This window comes from Epinephelus lanceolatus, chromosome 23 (assembly GCF_041903045.1).
Source record: "Epinephelus lanceolatus isolate andai-2023 chromosome 23, ASM4190304v1, whole genome shotgun sequence".
NCBI classification, from domain to species: Eukaryota; Metazoa; Chordata; class Actinopteri; order Perciformes; family Serranidae; genus Epinephelus; species Epinephelus lanceolatus.
Genome location: NC_135756.1, coordinates 245,660 through 266,113, shown reverse-complemented (window position 1 = coordinate 266,113; position 20,454 = coordinate 245,660). Strand labels below are relative to the sequence as shown.

At 44.5% G+C, this 20,454-nt stretch overlaps 2 protein-coding genes across 2 annotated transcripts; one reads left to right on the top strand and one right to left on the bottom strand.

The window, feature by feature from the left end:
- Positions 1–16,412: 16,412 nt before the first annotated feature.
- atp6v1f (ATPase H+ transporting V1 subunit F) lies at positions 16,413–17,797 on the bottom strand. The gene is made up of 2 exons (XM_033614247.2): positions 17,551–17,797; positions 16,413–16,910 (listed from the first exon to the last, which is right to left on the bottom strand). The coding sequence occupies exons 1-2, from the start codon at positions 17,706–17,708 to the stop codon at positions 16,709–16,711; spliced, it is 360 nt and encodes a 119-aa protein (XP_033470138.1). The 5' UTR covers positions 17,709–17,797; the 3' UTR covers positions 16,413–16,708.
- Positions 17,798–18,772: 975 nt separating this feature from the next.
- lamtor4 (late endosomal/lysosomal adaptor, MAPK and MTOR activator 4) lies at positions 18,773–20,011 on the top strand. The gene is made up of 4 exons (XM_033614248.2): positions 18,773–18,910; positions 19,090–19,173; positions 19,557–19,674; positions 19,763–20,011. Exons 1-4 carry the CDS (start codon positions 18,908–18,910, stop codon positions 19,858–19,860), a joined length of 303 nt encoding a protein of 100 aa, XP_033470139.1. The 5' UTR covers positions 18,773–18,907; the 3' UTR covers positions 19,861–20,011.
- Positions 20,012–20,454: the final 443 nt, after the last annotated feature.

Below are 20,454 nucleotides of genomic sequence, written 5' to 3'. Positions count from 1 at the left end.
TACATGCTTTTATTTTGACACCGTGTGTGTGTGTGTATATATGTGTATGTGTGTGTGTGTGTGTGTGTGTGTGTGTACACCGGCTACTATAAAATTCAACTTTACATCATGTCCGTTAAATCAATAAACTCCAAAAGGCCTCTGTAGGTGAATCTGTATTTCAAATGAGTCTCAGGGTCAAACCAGAGATATTGGATGAAGGGAGATACCCCACTGTAGGCTTATCCAATGTGAAGAAAACGGTTACTCTTCTTGTCTCCTAAGTGGGCGTGGTTAGCTCTCCCTCCAATCAGAGCCTGTTCTCTCTCAACCCCCCCCCCCACAGTGTTGAACAGAGGCTCTGTGGATGTCTGTGTATGCGGATCAAGAAGCAGGTGGAATGAAAATACATTCTTCCTGTTATTGCAGCCTATTGTTGCACAAAGCTTGGGCATTTTTTATTTATCACTAGCGGTAAATAACTGTTTGTAAGCTAACTGTGATTTTACCGCCTGTTTATCAAGATCACAAGATCTCGCGAGAACTTGTTTTCTGAGACGGACAGGGCTCAAACAAAGTTAATTTTCTCTTGATCTGTGCGGATGAAAAATGCAGCTTTAGTGTCAGAATGTTGGTAAGATGTGTGGCTTGTGGAAAACGAACCCAATATTTATTTTAGTGACTATAAGGCGAAAGAATTGACCATAAATTGTGATCACGTTCATTTTCCTCATTGACGACAATACATTCAGAGCTGCCGCAAGTCTCCTACGGGGGCGTGGCGCTGACGTCACTGAATCAGGACGTGAGCTGAGTGGGGTATCTCGCTTCATCCAATGGCCCAATTCCAATCCGGCCCATAAAGACTCAGGCCCTGAACCCTCACTGACTTAACTGACGTCAGCTGTAAGTGACTGAGTGCGAGAGTCTGAAAGGGCTCTGGATGCTACAAATAGGAATGGGACAGCACTTATCCCTCTCTACAAAATGTTGTTGACACTGGCGGCTCTGGGCGTGATCATTTATCAGTTATTGTCATCATATATTCCACACACAAAGAATATATATGTATATATATCTATAGATAGATAGATAGATAGATATCTACCTTTTTTTTTCGTTCTCCACCGGAAAAAACCCCCGAAAACACAGTCGGCAGATATGCAAACGGTAACGTTATGGAAGGAGAGCGAAAAAACAGATAGATAAACAATGAAACATTACATTAACAAGGATTTAAGATGGTACATAAACACACATGAAGTCAGAGGAATACCAGTGGTTATATTCCACACACAAAGAATATATATCTATATATCTATTATAGATAGATATATAGATATAGATATATCTATCTATCTATCTATAGATATATATACATATATATTCTTTGTGTGTGGAATATATGATGACAATAACCAATAAATGATCACGCCCAGAGCCGCATTAACAACATTTTGTAGAGGGGGATAAGTGCTGTCCCATTCCTATTTGTAGCATCCGGAGCCCTTTCAGACTCTCGCACTCAGTCACTTACAGCTGACGTCAGTTAAGTCAGTGAGGGTTCAGGGCCTGAGTCTTTAGGGGCCGGATTGGAATTGGGCCTATATCTCTGGTCAAACCTGAACAGTGTATTTGTATGTGTCTCCCCCTGCTGATGGAGAGGACTACTTGAATTAAAGCAGAAGCAGAAACATAAAACCGTTCAGACCAAACTACATCACATACAAACACACACAGATGCAGATGTCTGTCTCACCGTGTCCCATCCTGCTGTCCTCAGCTGCTGGACAGGACAAATTAGGACACGGTGACCTCAGACAGTTTCACAGCAGTTTACAGTTACATTAAAAACATGAGCAGGTAGTTTGGAGACGTGAAGATAAAGACGTCCTTAAACAGCAGAGAGAGAGGATAGAGGACGGTTCATGTCAGACGGACAAAAAACCTTCATCCAATTTCTTTAAGAAAACTGTGGAGACAAAGATGGGTGGCACAGTGGTGTAGTGGTTAGCACTGTCACCTCACAGCAAGAGGGTTCCTAGTTCGAACCCAGGGTGGGAGGTTTGAACCAGTTTGGTTCCTGGTGTTTCGACTTGTTCTCCCTGTGTCAGCGTGGGTTTAAGAAATGAATAAATGGAGACAGATTTCAGCTGCAGACAGTTCAAACTACACAGAGTAAAACATGAAAACGACTCAGGTGTGTTTTAATAGATGATGTCATCATAATCAGTAATCAGTAACATCAGCAGTGACATGATTATTTATCTGACCTGAATTTTGAAACATTAATGATCAATAAAATGAACTCAGACAAACATTCAGTCCTTTGATAATAAAACCAGTCCACCCTGTGGTTGTATGACTCCTCCCACCAGTCCACCCTGTGGTCGTATGACTCCGCCCACCAGTCCACCCTGTGGCTGTATGACTCCGCCCACCAGTCCACCCTGTGGTCGTATGACTCCGCCCACCAGTCCACCCTGTGGCTGTATGACTCCGCCCACCAGCCCGCCCTGTGGTTGTATGACTCCGCCCACCAGCCCGCCCTGTGGTTGTATGACTCCTCCCACCAGTCCACCCTGTGGTTGTATGACTCCGCCCACCAGTCCACCCTGTGGTTGTATGACTCCGCCCACCAGTCCACCCTGTGGTTGTATGACTCCGCCCACCAGTCCACCCTGTGGTTGTATGACTCCTCCCACCAGTCCACCCTGTGGTTGTATGACTCCGCCCACCAGTCCACCCTGTGGTTGTATGACTCCTCCCACCAGTCAACCCTGTGGTTGTGTGACTCCGCCCACTAGTCCACCCTGTGGTTGTGTGACTCCGCCCACCAGTCCACCCTGTGGTTGTGTGACTCCGCCCACCAGTCCACCCTGTGGTTGTTTGACTCCGCCCACCAGTCCACCCTGTGGTTGTATGACTCCGCCCACCAGTCCACCCTGTGGTTGTTTGACTCCGCCCACCAGTCCAGTGTCTCTGACAGTCTCCATCCATGTCAGTGAAAACATGGATGCTTCACACACAGAAGATCTATACAATCAGCACAGTTTCAAGATTAGAGTCAGAGTCACCTTCCCCCTCCCTCCTCCCTCCCTGCTCCTCTCTCCCCGCCTCGGGCGGCCCCGGGGTCCTCCCCCGGGCTGGGGAGCCTGGTGTGGGGGCTGGGTGCTGCCCGCGAGGGGTGTTCTGGTGCTGCGCAGTGTGGGCCTGCCTGTTGGTGTGCGGCCTGTGGTGGGGGACGGGTCGGATGGGCTGGGGTCCGGCTTTGGGTCTGGGGCGGTCTGGGGGAGTACTGGCGGGGTTGCGGGTTGGCCTGTGCTCCTGCGCGTCGGGGTTCGGGGGGGGCTGGGTGGGGCTCGTCGTCTGTGCACCCTAGTGACGCGCCTCGTCCTTCTGCTGGGGGTCGGTTTGCTGCGGGCGGTGTGGCCCAGGTCGGGACCATTGCGGGGGCCTGACGCTGCAGTTGCTTGGGGGGCGTGGTTTGGTGGGGGCCCGTTGGGTTTCCTTGGGGCCCGTCTGGCCCGTTGTCCATGGGCGCTGGGGGCCTCGCAGCACCGGGGTCTGGTTGGCACCACCTTCTAGCCCCTTGCCGGGCCTACACTGGCCTAGCCTCCTAAACCACATTTAGTTCACCCACCACACATTTCACACTTTTAATCAGTCAATCAATCAATTTTATTTATAAAGCCCAATATCACAAATCACAATTTGCCTCACAGGGCTTTACAGCATACGACATCCCTCTGTCCTTATGACCCTCACAGCTGATCAGGAAAAACTCCCCAAAAAACCCTTTAACGGGGAAAAAACGGTAGAAACCTCAGGAAGAGCAACTGAGGAGGGATCCCTCTTCCAGGACGGACAGACGTGCAATAGATGTCGTACAGAACAGATCAACATGATAAATTAACAGTAATCCGTATGACACAATGAGACAGAGAGAGAGAGACAGAGAGAGAGACAGAGAGAGAGAGACAGAGAGACAGAGAGAGACAGAGAGAGACAGAGAGACAGAGAGACAGAGAGAGACAGAGACAGAGACAGAGAGAGACAGAGAGAGATTCCATGAGCATGAACATGAGCATGAACATGAGCTCCTGAATATTTTTGCTTTTTTGGATGTTTTAAAGTGAGATAAACTACTGTTCTTCTAAGAGCTGGAAGAAAACAGAAGAGAAAACCGTTGTTTTTAAAAAAAATCTACCAAGAAGGAAAAAAAACAGCAAAAACCTCAGAAAACAGTGATAGACTGGAAAACAACGGAACCAACTGCCAAACTGACAGTTAGCCTAACTGTCCAACCAGCAACAAAAAAAAAAGGTCAAGCAAAGAGGAGGAAAACAGCTGAAGACGCAAGTGAGTGAACCATCAGAAAGAAAATATAACATTTAAAAAGAGGAAACAAAAAATTGCTGAACACTAAATAAACTTAAGCTAGCATAACACAGCTAGCTGTAAACAAGACCCTTAGCAACTGTTGCCAAGGAATTTAAATAGCAGCAGTTCAACAGCAGCAGAGCCTGATGGAATCCACCAAAGGCTGTACAGAGGCTGTTCCTCTCCTCTATCCTCCTGATGTAACCAATGAGACTGCCAGGAAGGCATTTAAACAAAAACTGCTAAAAGAAAGACCAGAAACCCTGTTTTCTGATCTTTACAAGACCGGGGAGGTCAGCAACCTGATCCTCTTCACAGACCAGCCGCTAGCATGGCACTCTGCCATCAGTGCCCACTACCCCTCTGTCAAAAAAGAGGGGATCTGTAACGGCTGGAAAATAAAAGTAAAAGAAGCAGAGGATTCAGATACTTTCATGATGACAGTAAACTTATACAAGAATGGGACTATCATGGTGCAGGGGAACCTCAAACTGTTTGAGATGGACTTCCTCCTTATAAAGGAAAGAGCCCAGCAGGAGAGATCTAGCTCCACTGACAGTTCCCAGGTCCCAGCTCCCAGCTGCCTAACTACTGAGCAGCCCCCTGAAGAGAAGGAGCCCACCAGCCCAGAGCAGGTCCAGGACCCCCAGCTGAACCGCACCATCACCGAACTGAAGGTGAAATTCACAGAGCTGGAGAGAGAACTAGTACAACTGAGAGAGCTGATCAGCCAACAGCCATGCCAGCCCACCACAGCTCAGCCTGATCCCTGCACCATCAGCACAGAGCTGGGCATGCTGAGGCAGGACAGGGACAGCTGCAGGAGAGAGCTGAGCCTGCTCAGGACTGAGATCAGAGAGCTGCATCAGGACAGAGAGCAGCGTCTAGCAGCACTGACAGCTCTGACAGAGGAGGTGAAGGAGCTCAGAGGAGAGAGAGAGGAGCACAGGAGAGAACTTACCTCTCTGTCAAAGGAGGTGGAGGAGCTCAGAGGAGAGAGAGAGAGGAGCACAGGAGAGAACTTACCTCTCTGTCAAAGGAGGTGGAGGAGCTCAGAGGAGAGAGAGAGGAGCACAGGAGAGAACTTACCTCTCTCTCAAAGGAGGTGGAGGAGCTCAGAGGAGAGAGAGAGGAGCACAGGAGAGAACTTACCTCTCTGTCAAAGGAGGTGAAGGAGCTCAGAGGAGAGAGAGAGGAGCACAGGAGAGAACTTACCTCTCTCTCAAAGGAGGTGAAGGAGCTCAGAGGAGAGAGAGAGGAGCACAGGAGAGAACTTACCTCTCTGTCAAAGGAGGTGGAGGAGCTCAGAGGAGAGAGAGAGAGGAGCACAGGAGAGAACTTACCTCTCTGTCAAAGGAGGTGGAGGAGCTCAGAGGAGAGAGAGAGGAGCACAGCAGAGCACTCACCACTCTGTCAAAGAAGGTGGAGGAGCTCAGAGGAGAGAGAGAGGAGCACAGGAGAGAACTTACCTCTCTGTCAAAGGAGGTGGAGGAGCTCAGAGGAGAGAGAGAGGAGCACAGGAGAGAACTTACCTCTCTGTCAAAGGAGGTGAAGGAGCTCAGAGGAGAGAGAGAGGAGCACAGGAGAGAACTTACCTCTCTGTCAAAGGAGGTGGAGGAGCTCAGAGGAGAGAGAGAGGAGCACAGGAGAGAACTTACCTCTCTGTCAAAGGAGGTGGAGGAGCTCAGAGGAGAGAGAGAGGAGCACAGGAGAGAACTTACCTCTCTGTCAGAACAGCTTCAGGAGAGAGGTGGAGCTACACAGGACCTGGATGAAAAACTAGACCACAACCAGGACCCTGTGAGCAGCCAGGACCCACCAATCCAAGAACCTACCTCCACCCCCAGCTCCACATCCAGCCCACAGACCAGCACCTCCCCTCATTCCACCAGACCAGCACAACAGAGAGAGAAGACAGACATTGTCCTCCTCATCGACTCCAATGGAAAATTCCTTAATGAAAAGAAACTTTTCCCCACCCACAAAGTGGCTAAAATCTGGTGTCCAAACACCCACCAAGCCATAGACCTGCTGTCAGAGGAGCGGCTTGGATCTCCGAGTCACATCATCATCCACACTGGCACCAATGATCTGCGGAGCCAGCAGGAGAGGGTGTCAGAGTCACTCAAGAGAGTGACAGAGAAAGCCTCCACCACCTTCCCCAACAGCAGAGTGGTCATATCCACTCTGCTCCCAAGGAAAGACTTCCACCCTGACACCATCCACAGGATCAACAGCAGCCTGTCCAGAGACTGTGCACGGAGACCCAATGTCCACCTAGCCCACCACCCCACCCTGGACATCAGCTGTCTCTACGACCACGTCCATCTGTTTAAAAGCACAGTCCCCATCTTCGCCCAAACACTGAAAAGCGTCGCTCTCAACAGAGACCAATCCACGGCCCGCAGAAAGAGCACATCAGCCCACAACCCCCACAGAACACCAAGACATCCTCAACCAACATCCAGACCAACACAATGGAGACAAGACCACCCTCAGCCCCACCCACATCATGTCCAAATCAGACCCCACCAAGGCAACCATGATCCCCCTCAAGCCAGACCACAGTCACTCCTGTCCCTAGGGGCCCCACCCCAACCACAGCGACAAGAGCCACACCCTGGCCCACTGAGTTATGCCCAGGTGGTCCAACCTTAACCACCCCCCCACACAATGAACTGAAGGACATTCAGCAGATGCTCAGCCTGCTTTGCTCTCATCTGATTGGACAGGTACCACAATAGACACTGTATGAATTATTATTATTAGAGTATTTCTTGTTCTCATACAGTTTTAAAAAAAAAAGGACATTTACATTGTACATAAGTATTGATTATTTAATATACCAGTTATTGATTTGTTACCTTTTATAATATGTCATGTAGATACTCTTAAATTATTTTCTTTGACTTAGTAGTTTGTCTCATTTTGATCACCAAATGCAGCCTTTTGAGTTTTAAATGAAATCTAAATCTTTTGTCATCTCTTGTTTGAATGTTCAGGGTCTGAGATCTTCTGCTCTTGGCCTTAAGAGCAGGACCTCAGACTTTATTAGAGAGTTAGAAAATGCAGATGTGTTTATACTGCAAGAGACTTGGTGTAGAGGAGATGTCTCCACTGGTTGTCCCTCAGGCTACATAGAGATAATGTCCCCGTCCACCAAACTAAAGGGAGTAACACAAGGAAGGGATTCAGGGGGAATGCTGATCTGGTATAAGGCAAACCTTGTACAATACATTGAATTAATCAAAAAAGGAGAATTTTCAATTTGGCTCAAAATCAAAAAAGACCTTATCACCACAGATAAAGATGTATTCCTGTGTGCAGCATATATCCCCCCATCACAATCCCCTTATTTTAATGAAGACAGTTTCTCCATTCTCGAAGATGAGATTAGTTACTTTCAGGCCCAGGGAAGTGTACTGATCTGTGGAGACCTGAATGCCAGGACTGGTACAGAACCAGACTTTATCAGCACACAGGGAGACAAACATATACCTGGTCAAGTCAGCATCCCCCTCCCTTCACACCCCCGCAGAAACAACTTTGACAAAACTGTCAATAAAAGTGGGCAGCAACTGTTGCAGCTCTGCCGAACATTGGGTCTGTACATGGTTAACGGTCGGCTTCAAGGGGACTCATTCGGTCTTTACACTCATAGCTCTCCTCTTGGCAACAGCACAGTAGACTATGGCATCACTGACCTAGACCCCTTCTACCTGAGAGCATTTACAGTCAGCCCCTTAACAGACCATAGTAAAATCACACTCTACATTAAAACGACAGCAAACGACCCTCACACAGTAGAACCCTGCAATCTGACCTACAGAAAACAACCTTATAAATGGACAAACAAAAGCAAAGACGAATATCAGACAGCAATCAAAAATCCAATCTTTCAATCCCATTTAGACTGTTTTCTTTCCACCTCGTATCCCCTCAATCAGGACGGCCTCAGACAGGCTGTACAGGACATGTACAACATATTTGACCATGTGGCAGACTTATCCAGTCTGAAAAAGCGCCAGCACCACAGACCAAGAGACCCGACCAATGACGAGTGGTTTGACACAGAATGCAGACAACTGAGAAAAACTCTCAGAAATGTGTCAAATCAAAAACACAGACAACCTGACAACCCTGAGCTCCGCCTCCAGTACTGGGAAACACTGAGAGTATACAGAAAAACACTCAGAACTAAAAAAGAACAGCATGTGAGGCATCAGTTACAAATAATTGAAGAGTCCATTGACTCCAATGACTTCTGGAAGAAATGGCACTCTTTCAGCAAACCACAAAAAGAAGAATTGGCTATTCAAAATGGTGACATCTGGAAAAATCACTTTGAAAGTCTGTATACTGCTGTTCCCCTGAATTCGGCCCAAAACAATCTTCTCAACAAATTACAAATTTTAGAATCAGTCATTAAAGACAACCAGAACCCTCTAGACTACCAAATTACTGAAGCAGAGCTGCTGGCTAAAATCCAGGCACTGCAGCCAAAGAAAGCCAGCGGTCCTGATGGCATTTTAAATGAAATGCTAAAATTTGATGACCATAAATTTAACATTGCCATATTAAAATTATTTAACCTTATTCTGGGTGTCGGACATTTCCCTGACCTCTGGAGTGAAGGAATCATCACACCAATCTTTAAAAGTGGAAACAAATTCGACCCAAACAATTACCGAGGCATCTGTGTCAGCAGCAACCTGGGGAAGTTGTTCTGCAGCATCCTAAACAGCCGACTGCAAGACTTCCTCAGAGAACATGATGTCCTGAGCAAGAGCCAGATAGGATTCACACCCAAACATAGAACAACAGACCATATCTACACCCTTCACACCCTCATTAATAAAGACGTCCACCAAAACAAGAGGAAAATCTTCTCTTGTTTTGTGGACTTCAAAAAAGCATTCGACTCAATTTGGCATGATGGACTGTTCTTAAAATTAATTGAGAAGGGTGTAGGGGGGAAGGTCTATGACATCATCAAAACCATGTACAGTCATATGAAATGTGCTGTTAAAATTAACAACATGGAAACAGATTTCTTCCCCCAGAGTAGAGGAGTAAAACAGGGCTGCAGTCTCAGCCCCACCCTCTTCAACATTTATATCGATGAATTGGCCAAATCACTAGAACTATCTGACATCCCTGGTCTCACTCTGTCTGACACACAGGTTAAATGCCTACTTTTTGCAGATGATCTCATATTGCTGGCTCCATCAAATGAAGCACTACAACAGCAACTGGATCATCTGCAAACCTTCTGTCAGACCTGGGCCCTGACAGTAAATCTGGACAAAACCAAAATTATGATATTCCAGAAACGACCCAGGGGTCAGGGAGACCAAACCAGGTTTTTCCTGGGCTCTCATGAAGTGAAGAACACACACGACTACACATACTTAGGACTACACATCACGTCCATGGGAAACTTTAACCTGGCTGTTGATGATCTCAGAGAGAGGGGAAGAAGGGCTTTCTATGCTATAAAGAAATCTTCAAACATTAATATACCCATTAGAATCTGGCTCAAAATATTCAAATCTATAATTGAACCAATTATTCTGTATGGTAGTGAGGTGTGGGGTCCTCTTGCAAATCAAGATTTTGAAAAATGGGACAAACACCCCATCGAAATCCTGCATACAGAGATTTGCAAGAGCATCCTCAGAGTGCACAGGAACACCCCCAACAACGGGTGCCGAGCTGAGCTAGGCCAATTCCCCCTTTTAATTAGAATTCAAAAAAGAGCCATCAAATTTTATAAACACCTTAAAACAAGTGACCCCAACTCCTACCACTACAAAGCTCTGCAATGCCAAGAGGAGAGCATGGAGAAGAGCCCCCTCAGCCAGCTGGTCCTGAGGCTCAGCTCCTCTAACAGCACAAGACCTCAGGACAGCCCTCACACAATCTGGACCCACCAAATTATAGAGAAACAAAAAGAACATTACATTAACTATTGGACATCGACCACAAAAATGCAAAGCAAACTTCAGTGTTATTTGGCTCTAAACAGACAGTACACGGTGGCAGAATATCTGAGCACCGTGACTGATGAGAAACTGAGGAAGACTTTGACCATGTACAGACTCAGTGACCACAGCTTGGCCATAGAGACGGGCAGACACAGGCAGACCTGGCTGCCCAGAGAGGACAGGTTGTGTGAGCTCTGTCCACACAGACAAGCGGAGACAGAGACACACTTCCTGTTGCACTGCAGCAAGTATGAACACATCAGAGCCGACTTCCTCTCAAAAATAAAACATAAAGTCACTGACTTTGATTCTCTGCCTGATCAAACTAAAATGCAACACATCCTTGGAGAGAACAGAGTCAGCAGCTTAGCAGCAGCAAAATATGTCAGGTTATGCCACAGCCTGAGGGACAACCATCACAACACCTGACACACCTGTCTATATTTACAGTCCTTGTAACTCACAACCTACATTTTTCTTTATTCATTTTTATTTTTCTATATTATATATTGGTGTATTGTATTGTAGATTGGTGTATTTTGTATTATATATCATATATTTAATCTTTTTTTTTTTTTTATAATTTTCTGACTTACTTTTATTATTGTACTTTATTTGTAAATTTTTAATGTCTTTGGCAATATTGTTAATCTACAGTCATGCCAATAAAGCTTATTGAAATTGACAGAGAGAGAGAGACAGAGAGAGAGAGAGAGAGAGATGCAGGTAATGACAGTAGGTTACAACAACATTATTGAAAGTAATAATATTATAGTTATAGTTCTGGCTACTGTGGTACAATATGTTGAAAGTATGTATTAATATCTGGCAGTATACTTGTGTGACAATAGTCATATGTGTATAATAACAGTAGAAGTATGACTAATGACTAATGATGGCAGCAGCAGCAGGAGGCATCTGGCAGGACCACGGCAGCAGCACAACCACACACGTCACGCTGTCCAGGCACCGCTGTGATATGAGTTAATCTGAGAGATAGTGGAGCACAAAGGCTCCGGAGAAGAAGCCGAGTTAGTGACATCCAGAATGGCCGAGTTAGCAAGATGCAGTAATAGAATACGAGAGAGAGAGAGAGAAGGAGAGAAGGTGCCCGGTGTATTATAGGGGGTCCTCCGGCAGACTAGGCCTAAGTCAGCCTAACTAGGGGCTGGTACAGGGCAAGCCTGAGCCAGCCCTAACTATAAGCTTTATCAAAGAGGAAAGTCTTAAGTCTAGTCTTAAATGTGGAGACGGTGTCTGCCTCCCGGACCGTAACAGGAAGATGATTCCACAGGAGAGGAGCCTGATAGCTGAAGGCTCTGGCTCCTGATCTGCTTTTGGAGACTTTAGGGACCACGAGTAACCCTGCGTTCTCAGAGCACAGTGTTCTGGTGGGATAATATGGCACTATGAGCTCTCTAAGATATGACGGAGCTTGACCATTTAGAGCTTTATAAGTTAACAGTAGGATTTTAAATTCAATTCTGGATTTTACAGGGAGCCAGTGCAGAGAAGCTAAAACAGGAGAAATATGATCTAGTTTCTTAGTTCCTGTTAGTACACGTGCTGCTGCATTCTGAATTAGCTGGAGAGTTTTTAAGGACTTACTAGAGCTACCTGATAATAGAGAGTTACAGTAATCCAGCCTAGAGGTAACAAAAGCATGGACCAATTTTTCTGCATCTTTTCGGGTCAGGATAGGCCTAATTTTCACAATATTACGCAGATGAAAAAATGCAGTCCGTGAGGTTTGTTTTAAATGAGAATTAAAAGACAAATCTTGATCAAATATTACTCCGAGGTTTCTTACGGTAGTGCTAGAGGCCAGAGCAATGCCATCTAGAGAAACTATGTCATCAGATAAAGAGTCTCTGAGTTGTTTGGGGCCAAGAACAATAACTTCAGTTTTGTCTGAATTTAACATCAGGAAATTGGTGCTCATCCAGTTTTTTATGTCTTTAAGGCAGTTATGGAGTTTACTTAATTGATTACTTTCTTCTGGCTTCATCGATAAATACAACTGTGTATCATCAGCATAACAATGGAAATTTATAGAGTGATTTCTAATGATGTTACCTAAAGGAAGCATATATAGAGTAAATAGGATTGGTCCGAGCACAGAACCTTGCGGAACTCCAAAACAAACTTTGGTACGTAAGGATGATTCATTATGAACGTCAACAAACTGAAAACGATCAGATAAATAAGATTTAAACCAGCTTAGTGCAGAACCTTTTAGGCCAATTAAGTGATCCAGTCTTTGTAGCAGAATTTGATGGTCAATTGTGTCAAACGCCGCACTAAGATCTAATAAAACAAGAACAGAGACAAGTCCTTTGTCTGAAGCAATCAGAAGGTCATTTGTAATTTTAACTAGTGCTGTCTCAGTGCTATGATGCACTCTAAATCCTGACTGAAATTCCTCAAATAAATTATTATCATGGAGAAAATCACACAGCTGGTCTGCGACTACTTTCTCAAGGATCTTTGACATAAAGGGAAGATTAGATATTGGTCTATAGTTGGCTAACACCTCTGGATCCAGGGTGGGCTTTTTTAGTAGAGGTTTAATTACAGCTACCTTAAAAGACTGTGGTACATAGCCTGTTAATAAGGATATATTGATCATATCTAATATATGAGTGTTAACTAAAGGAAAGACCTCCTTAAGTAGCCTAGTTGGGATGGGGTCTAAGAGACACGTTGATGATTTAGATGAAGAAATCACTGCTGTCAATTCTTGAAGAGAAATTGGGGAGAAGCAATCTAAATATATATTAGGTCTTACAGCTGTGTTTGAGGTTAGATAGGTACCATCTGAGGACAGCAGGTCATGAATTTTGCCTCTAATAGTTAGAATTTTGTCATTAAAAAAGCTCATAAAATCATTACTGCTAAGGGCTAAAGGAATACAAGGCTCAATAGAGCTTTGACTCTCAGTCAGCCTGGCTACAGTGCTGAAAAGAAACCTGGGGTTGTTCTTGTTTTCTTCTATTAATGCTGAGTAATAGTTTGCTCTGGCATTGCGGAGGCCCCTCTTATAAGTTTTGAGACTGTCTGTCCAGATTAAACGAGATTCTTCCAGTTTGGTTAATCGCCAATTCCTTTCAAATTTTCGCGATATTTGTTTTAACCTACGGGTTTGAGAGTTATACCAAGGAGCGAACTTTCTTTGCTTTGTTAACTTCTTTTTAAGAGGAGCTACAGAACCAAGTGTTGTTCGCAGCGAGCCTACGGCGCTATCGACAATATGATCAAAGTCAGTACAGGAAACCTCTGTTACTGAGGGACTTGGTATTGAATTTAACGACGGAGTAATCTTTTCCTTAAATTTTGCGACAGCACTATCTGATAAACATCTAGTATAGTAACTGTTGCTGAGTGGCGTGTAATCGGGTAAAAAGAAATCAAAAGTAATCAGATAATGATCTGATAGCGAGGGATTCTGTGGAAAGACTTTTAGGTTATCAATTTCAATTCCATACGTCAGAACTAGATCGAGGGTATGGTTAAAACAGTGAGTGGGTTCATGTACACCCTGACTGAAGCCAATGGAGTCTATTAATGAGATAAACGCGGTAGCCAGGGAGTCATTATCAACGTCGACATGAATGTTAAAATCACCTACAATAATAACTTTATCTGATTTAAGAACTAAACTGGATAAAAACTCTGAGAATTCAGATACAAATTCAGAATACGGGCCAGGAGCACGGTACACTATAACAAATAAAAGTGGCTGCGAGGTTTTCCAGGTCGGATGTAAAAGACTAAGAACGAGGCTTTCAAATGAATTATAATCTAGTTTAGGTTTAGGGCTGATTAACAGACTAGAGTTAAAAATGGCTGCAACTCCCCCTCCTCGGCTGCTGCCTCGAGGAATGTGGGTATTATTATGACTGGGAGGAGTGGATTCATTGAGACTGACATATTTATCTCTTTAACGCACCACATACACTCACTCTTTGAGGTGCAGACCACTGATGGATTGGGGGGCTTCACGATGGGGCAGGCTATGGGACAGTGGTGTCCTGTAGCCCTCCATGCTGCCCCCCAGCCCATCCTTATCTGTTCTCCAATTTTAAGGCACCACATACACCTACATCTTGGGGGACAGATGGGAACAGGTTCCAGGGGCCTTAAGGCCGCACGGGCTGCAGGACAGCAGTGTGCTGTAGCCATCAGCCTTGCCCCCACCTGTCTCCTATGTCCATCGGGCGGTGGGTGGGCGGGCCCTCCTGCCCCGCCTGTCTGGGGTGTGTCTCTGGCTCTCTGGGGGTGCCGGCCTTCGCCGCCCCGGGTCCTTGGTCCTGCGTGGTGTCCTGCGGCCTCTGCGGCTCCCTGGTCTTGGGGTCTGGGCGCTCCTGCAGTCTTGGGGTGCCATACCGCCCCCCTTCCCCTGCAGGGCTGGCCCTGGACCCTGTTGATGGTTTACATAAACACATTGGGAGGGTTCAAATACACGCATGCATGTTCGATACTTCAGCTCCGTGACGCATCGCAAAGAACCGATGGGATCACTCCAAAGGGGCCCACTTGCTTCTCAAACCTACCACACCGCGCTGGCAACTCTTCTCCACAATCGGGCTTTCCCCCTCCACCAAGACTCTCACATTTTTGGTGTTCAGTATAGACTTCTCTTTTGTTTTTGTTTTTCAGTACAGTATAGTAGACATGTATATGTTTATTTTTGATAATCTGCATGGAGCACAACCACCTCAAGGCCACAATACATCAGCTACACTGCCTGTTTCTCCCCTGTTTTTTTGTTTGTTTGTTTTTCCTCCTTCTTCTCCGCATGCACTATCACTATATAACTCAGGACTTAAGCACCTGCCCCCTCCCCCTTGCTTGTTTCCTTACTTTCCCCTTGACACACTTTGGTGTATCACGGCCCTCTCTGACTCATATTAGGAAGTTTTTCCAATAAAGGCTGATAGGCTAGTCTCCAGGGAGGGTGGGTGACGGTCACAACCACGCACAGTCTGGGTATAAAATACTTGACTGCAAGATTAACAGTGCATCAATCTTCATAAGAAGCTTACACCCTTTAGTGGCGCTAAGCTACTAAGACCAATGCAGACAAGTAGGAAAAAAAAAAAGATTAGAGTCACCAATTCAGTATCTGACCAAATGTCTCCCCTTCTGTTCCTGAGATATGACGTTAAAACATGATGATGTCACAGTCAAGCTGACCTTTGACCTTTGAGTCAGGGACAGAGGGCTCATGTTCTCAGATTTAGTTTTTATTTCCTCAGAAACAAACCGCTGAAAATTATATTAAATCTAATATTTATTTATTTTACTCTGAACATTAATTTTAATTATTCAGATTCTTGTACTATTATATTAACTGAACAGAAACTTTATTAAACTCATTTTAACTCATATTTCTATCCGTGCTCGTTCTGTCTTCTCTTTGTTTCTATTTATTTATTATAAATCTTATGATGTGTTCAAAGACATCTTTGTAACTGTGTAACTCCGTTTTGTTTTTGTATCATATTATTTTGTTTTCTTTGTTTAAAGATAAAAAAAAAAACCAGCCTTTCGGTTCATTCTGGTGTTTTTATTCCACGATGTTTATTAATCTGCAGCGTCACTTCTGCAGTGATTAAGTGTTGAACAAACCTGTTATTAACCATCGACCTGCTGCGAGTCGTTCATCAGTGGACGCCACAGACTACCCACAAATCATCTCTGCACATCTGATGTCACAAAAACACCAAAGAAAATAAGAAATTATTTAATTAACTAGTTTAATATTTGATTTATAGAATAAATGTAGAATTTGTTTGATATTTTTGACTATTTTACAACAAAAGAAACCAAAGCGCCTCACAGGGCCCCGTGGAACCACCCTGCCTGACCTGTCTGTATTTACACCCCTGGACGGACGGACAACCTGAAAACATGATGTCTTCAGTCATGTCTGTCACCAGCACGGAGGCATGAAGACAATGTGATAGAGAACGCAGCGCTACAGGTTGTCACGGCCCTGATCAACTGATCGTCAACTGACTGCAGGAACAATAAAAGTTAAATCAAGATTTGAAGCTCCTGGCGAATAAAACACATCATTTATTTCATAAGTTAAACATCTGGAACAAACGGGAATAAAACATGTTATTATCTTCATCTCCTCCTCCTTCTCCTCCTCCTCCTCAGGCCGAGGTATTTTCAGCTCAGACGAAGGACAAACTTCAAACAGTCACATGAAACTGAAACATTTTCACTTCCTGGAAAAACTTGAAACACAGACAGACACAAACATCACTATCACTGAGTCACTGTTCAGACAGACGGTGCGTTCAGGGACACTCAGGGACATTCACATTCATCAAACGCTGCGTTTCTGTTTATCGGAAGTCCTCAGCGGAGAACATGCCCTTGGCGCGGCGCAGGATGGAGTCCTTGGACGCGTCGTACGGATGCTCTTTGGATGGGATCTCCAGCACGGCCGGGATGGACTGCATGTGGGCGTCGATAGCATGACGGATCATCTCAGCGATGAACTGGTTGATCAAGATGATGCCGATGTCGTTACGAGACAGGAAGCTCCTGTAGGAAGTGACATTGAGATGGACGCACCAGACCTCAGTCATTCAGTTCTGGCATTTATATTTATAAAAAAAAAACAAAACAGCAGACCAAACTCCATTCAGGTTTCTGTTAAATTAAGGTCACAGTGGATCCTACACAGCAGTGAATCTAACATTTACATCAACACTAATTAAAGGTTTCATTTAATATAACCAGCTGCTGGCTGAATTCTTTATGTGCCGATTTAACGTCTGGCCTCTGACACCTCTAAATAATTTCACTTAAATCCTGCAAGACACTAAGGAGTTCTGTTAAATTCGTTGTTTAATGAATGGAGTTTGGTCTGGGTTTAGTTCACAGCCTGAGTCCAGACGAGATAAGCCTGTAGACAGATACAGGACCAAAGTCCATTTAAATAACTACCAATTTAAGACTCGTGTTAACGCCGTAGGACTGAAGCTCAGCGTTCAGACAATGACGTAGACTGGTTGGTATCAGCTGACTGGTGCAATATTAACACACCGATGTGACGTTTGGTTCCTCCTAAATATAAATGTTTACTGTCAGTGACGTCATTGACCTCACATCTCAGTAAACCTTAAATGGACAGTTTTCTGAACAGGGTTTGGTTCACAGTGACTCTGATGGCGGCTCTTACTTGAAGGTCTCCTCGATCTCCGTGATGCTCGTGTCCTTCTCCACCACCAGGAAGTTCGGTTTCCGGTTCTTGTTGAGCTCACCGATCCCACCGAGCAGGAAGCCGGTGCACGTGTCCTCGTCACCGATCACGGCGATAAGTTTCCCGCGGGCAGCCATCACGAACACGAAGATTTACCGGAGAAAAAAATACAGATCTTCACTGACAGAGGCTGCGGGTCATGTGAGGAGGTCAGCTGACCGGAACTTCCGCTCTGCTGTTGCTGCTGCGGGGGCGGAAACACGTCAAATAAATAAACAAATTAATAATCGACCAATAATCTCAAACTAAACTCAGCGACGTCTTCAAAGTATTTTATATTAAGCAAATCAAATTAAAAAATAATCCACTAACATCCGGATCAATGAAAACACTGACGTCATGTTTAGACCGCGGCATGCTGCCTTCAGGTGCTCACTGTAAATCTCAGCAGCTCCTGAGTAAAAAATATGATCTGATAAAAATTAAATAAAGTTGGAGGATGTTTTCAGGACTCTGTTCCAAAGTATGAAAAATAAAACGACACGACATCATTTCTGTTTTTTTCAGATACATCAGACCTCATTCTAGAGACAGAAACTGTTTGTTCCGTTTTATTTGTTTGTTTATGTCAAACCTCAGCCTGTGAATATGATGAAAATATCTTCATTGTCAGTTTTATAAAATGATTTTGTCACAAATAATAAAAATATTTCATTTTAAAATGTTTCTTTGGCCAGATTCACAGTTCTCACGTTACTGATTAAATTCTATTAAATTTGTGTCAGATGTTGTTTTTATTTGTCTTCAGTCAGAGAGTCTCTTATGAAGTTATTTATCCTCCAAAATAAGAATCAGTTAAATTATTCGTCGAGGCTGAACAAGTCAGTGTGTCGTCATACCTCAGTCAGAACTATGAAGTGGTGCCTGATGTATTTTCACAAAGTCTGATGTTGAAGAACTGTTTTGGGGTCAGAACTGTTGATAATCTGATTTGTCACCAGCAGCATCCATTATAGGATTAAATCATGAAATCAGCTCCAGACCAGAAATAATTCTTCATAAATATAAATGTGTTCCTGCAGAGCAGCAGAACATGCAGGAACATAGGAACATGTTTATTTACAGAAGTTTGTTAGAGAAGAAATGTAATCCTCCAGTTTGACTGAAATAATGGTGATAAATAATAAACAAATTAACTTCATCTTTTTTTCCTGCTCATGTTGATGTTATGTAATGTCCAACAGCACTGAAGGCCTCATGAGTCACGTGAAAAATCACAAGCCGGAAGTAAAGCTGAGCTCCAGTTTGTAAAAACAGAAGAAGAAAGAGGAGGAGGATGGTGAGTTTTTTGAAGTTTCTGTTTTTAATAAAATCTAATAAATAAATAAAATAAGTTATTTGAAGAGTCATGTGACGTTTTTGTGACTCGGACTTTACAATGTCTTAATGGTTACTGACCCTGGTTAGCCTGTTAGCAGTTAGCCTGTTAGCTCAGTCTGGTCCTCGGTGTGTTTACAGACGACAGCGGCTCTGACTGCGGGTCTGGACCGGATTCCGGATCAGCTCGGGTACCTGGTCATCAGTGAGGACGGAGTCCTGGCTGTGAGTCCCTGAAACAAACACCGAACCAACTCCGTTCAGATTTCTGTGTGTTTAATGTTCTGCTCTCCGCTGGTCAAAGTGCACACACAGGACACTGAAGTTAGAGGCATGATGTGAGTCACGAGGAGCTGCAGCAGAGTTCGGACATGTTTACGGAGTCAGTTACGTGACGAACTCATGTTTGGTGCCTGGTGATCAATAATATGAACCTGTCAGATTCTATCAGGAGTCAGTGGATGAGACAACTTTAAAATACTGCAAGTTTGAATGGAATTTGGTGTCGTCATTTAAAGGTTAAACCGACTGTATTGTGACTGGAGTTTTGTGTTGCTCACTGTAAATGATGAAACATGACGTCGTGACCTTTGACCCCGTGTCATCAGTCTGCAGGTGAGCTGGAGAACGACGAGCACACGGCAGGTGTGATGATGCAGATGGTCCGAACAGCCAGTCGGTTCAGGTTATCCGGATCAGCTGAGCCGCCCTTTAAACGCATGTCAGGTAACTCCACCCACACGGCCAGGTGTCCAGTGTACAGGTGAGGCCCGCCCCCTCACCTGGAGATGACGCATGTCCTGTGTCTCCTCAGTGATCCTGGAGGACTTCGTCTACACGGTGACGGTCTCTGGTCAGAAGGTCTTCGTGGTCAAACGTCAGAACAACCAGCAGGACCCAATCAACGTGTAGAGACCGCCACACAGGAAGTGAGGTGGCGGTCAGGTGGTCTGAGGAGCAGCGACGATGATGATGAAGGTCCATCTGAAGCATCTCTGCGTGTGTTTGATTTAGTTTTGTATGAATGTTTGTATTTAACTGAATAAACTGACTTGTCTGAGAACTCATGACTTTCATTACTTCCGATTCACTCAGTTTCAAAATAAGTGAAATTCTGTGCTTTTAATCTGAAGGCCTGGTTCTTCATTTAAACAGTTTCCTGTTCATTAGTTTTGTCAGAGTTCTAAAAATAATAAATATTTGAATGAATCATCAGAGTTTGTCACCTCCAGCCTCAGGATGCTGACGGCGTTACCATGGCAACCACAACGTTTTCAGGACTCTGCGTGAACAATAAACTTTTCTTATTCCAGGCCTGGAAAATGTGACTGAAGTTCCTGGACTTTTCAGATCATTAGGTGACGTATTAACTGTTAAAATGTCATCGTGAGATAAAAAGTGTTCACGTTAAATTTTGTCAGAACTGAACTCGTTGTTGTTGTTTAACGATGTTTTGTTTGTGATGTTTAAATCAAATAAATTAAACCGGTTTCTTATAAAAACAAA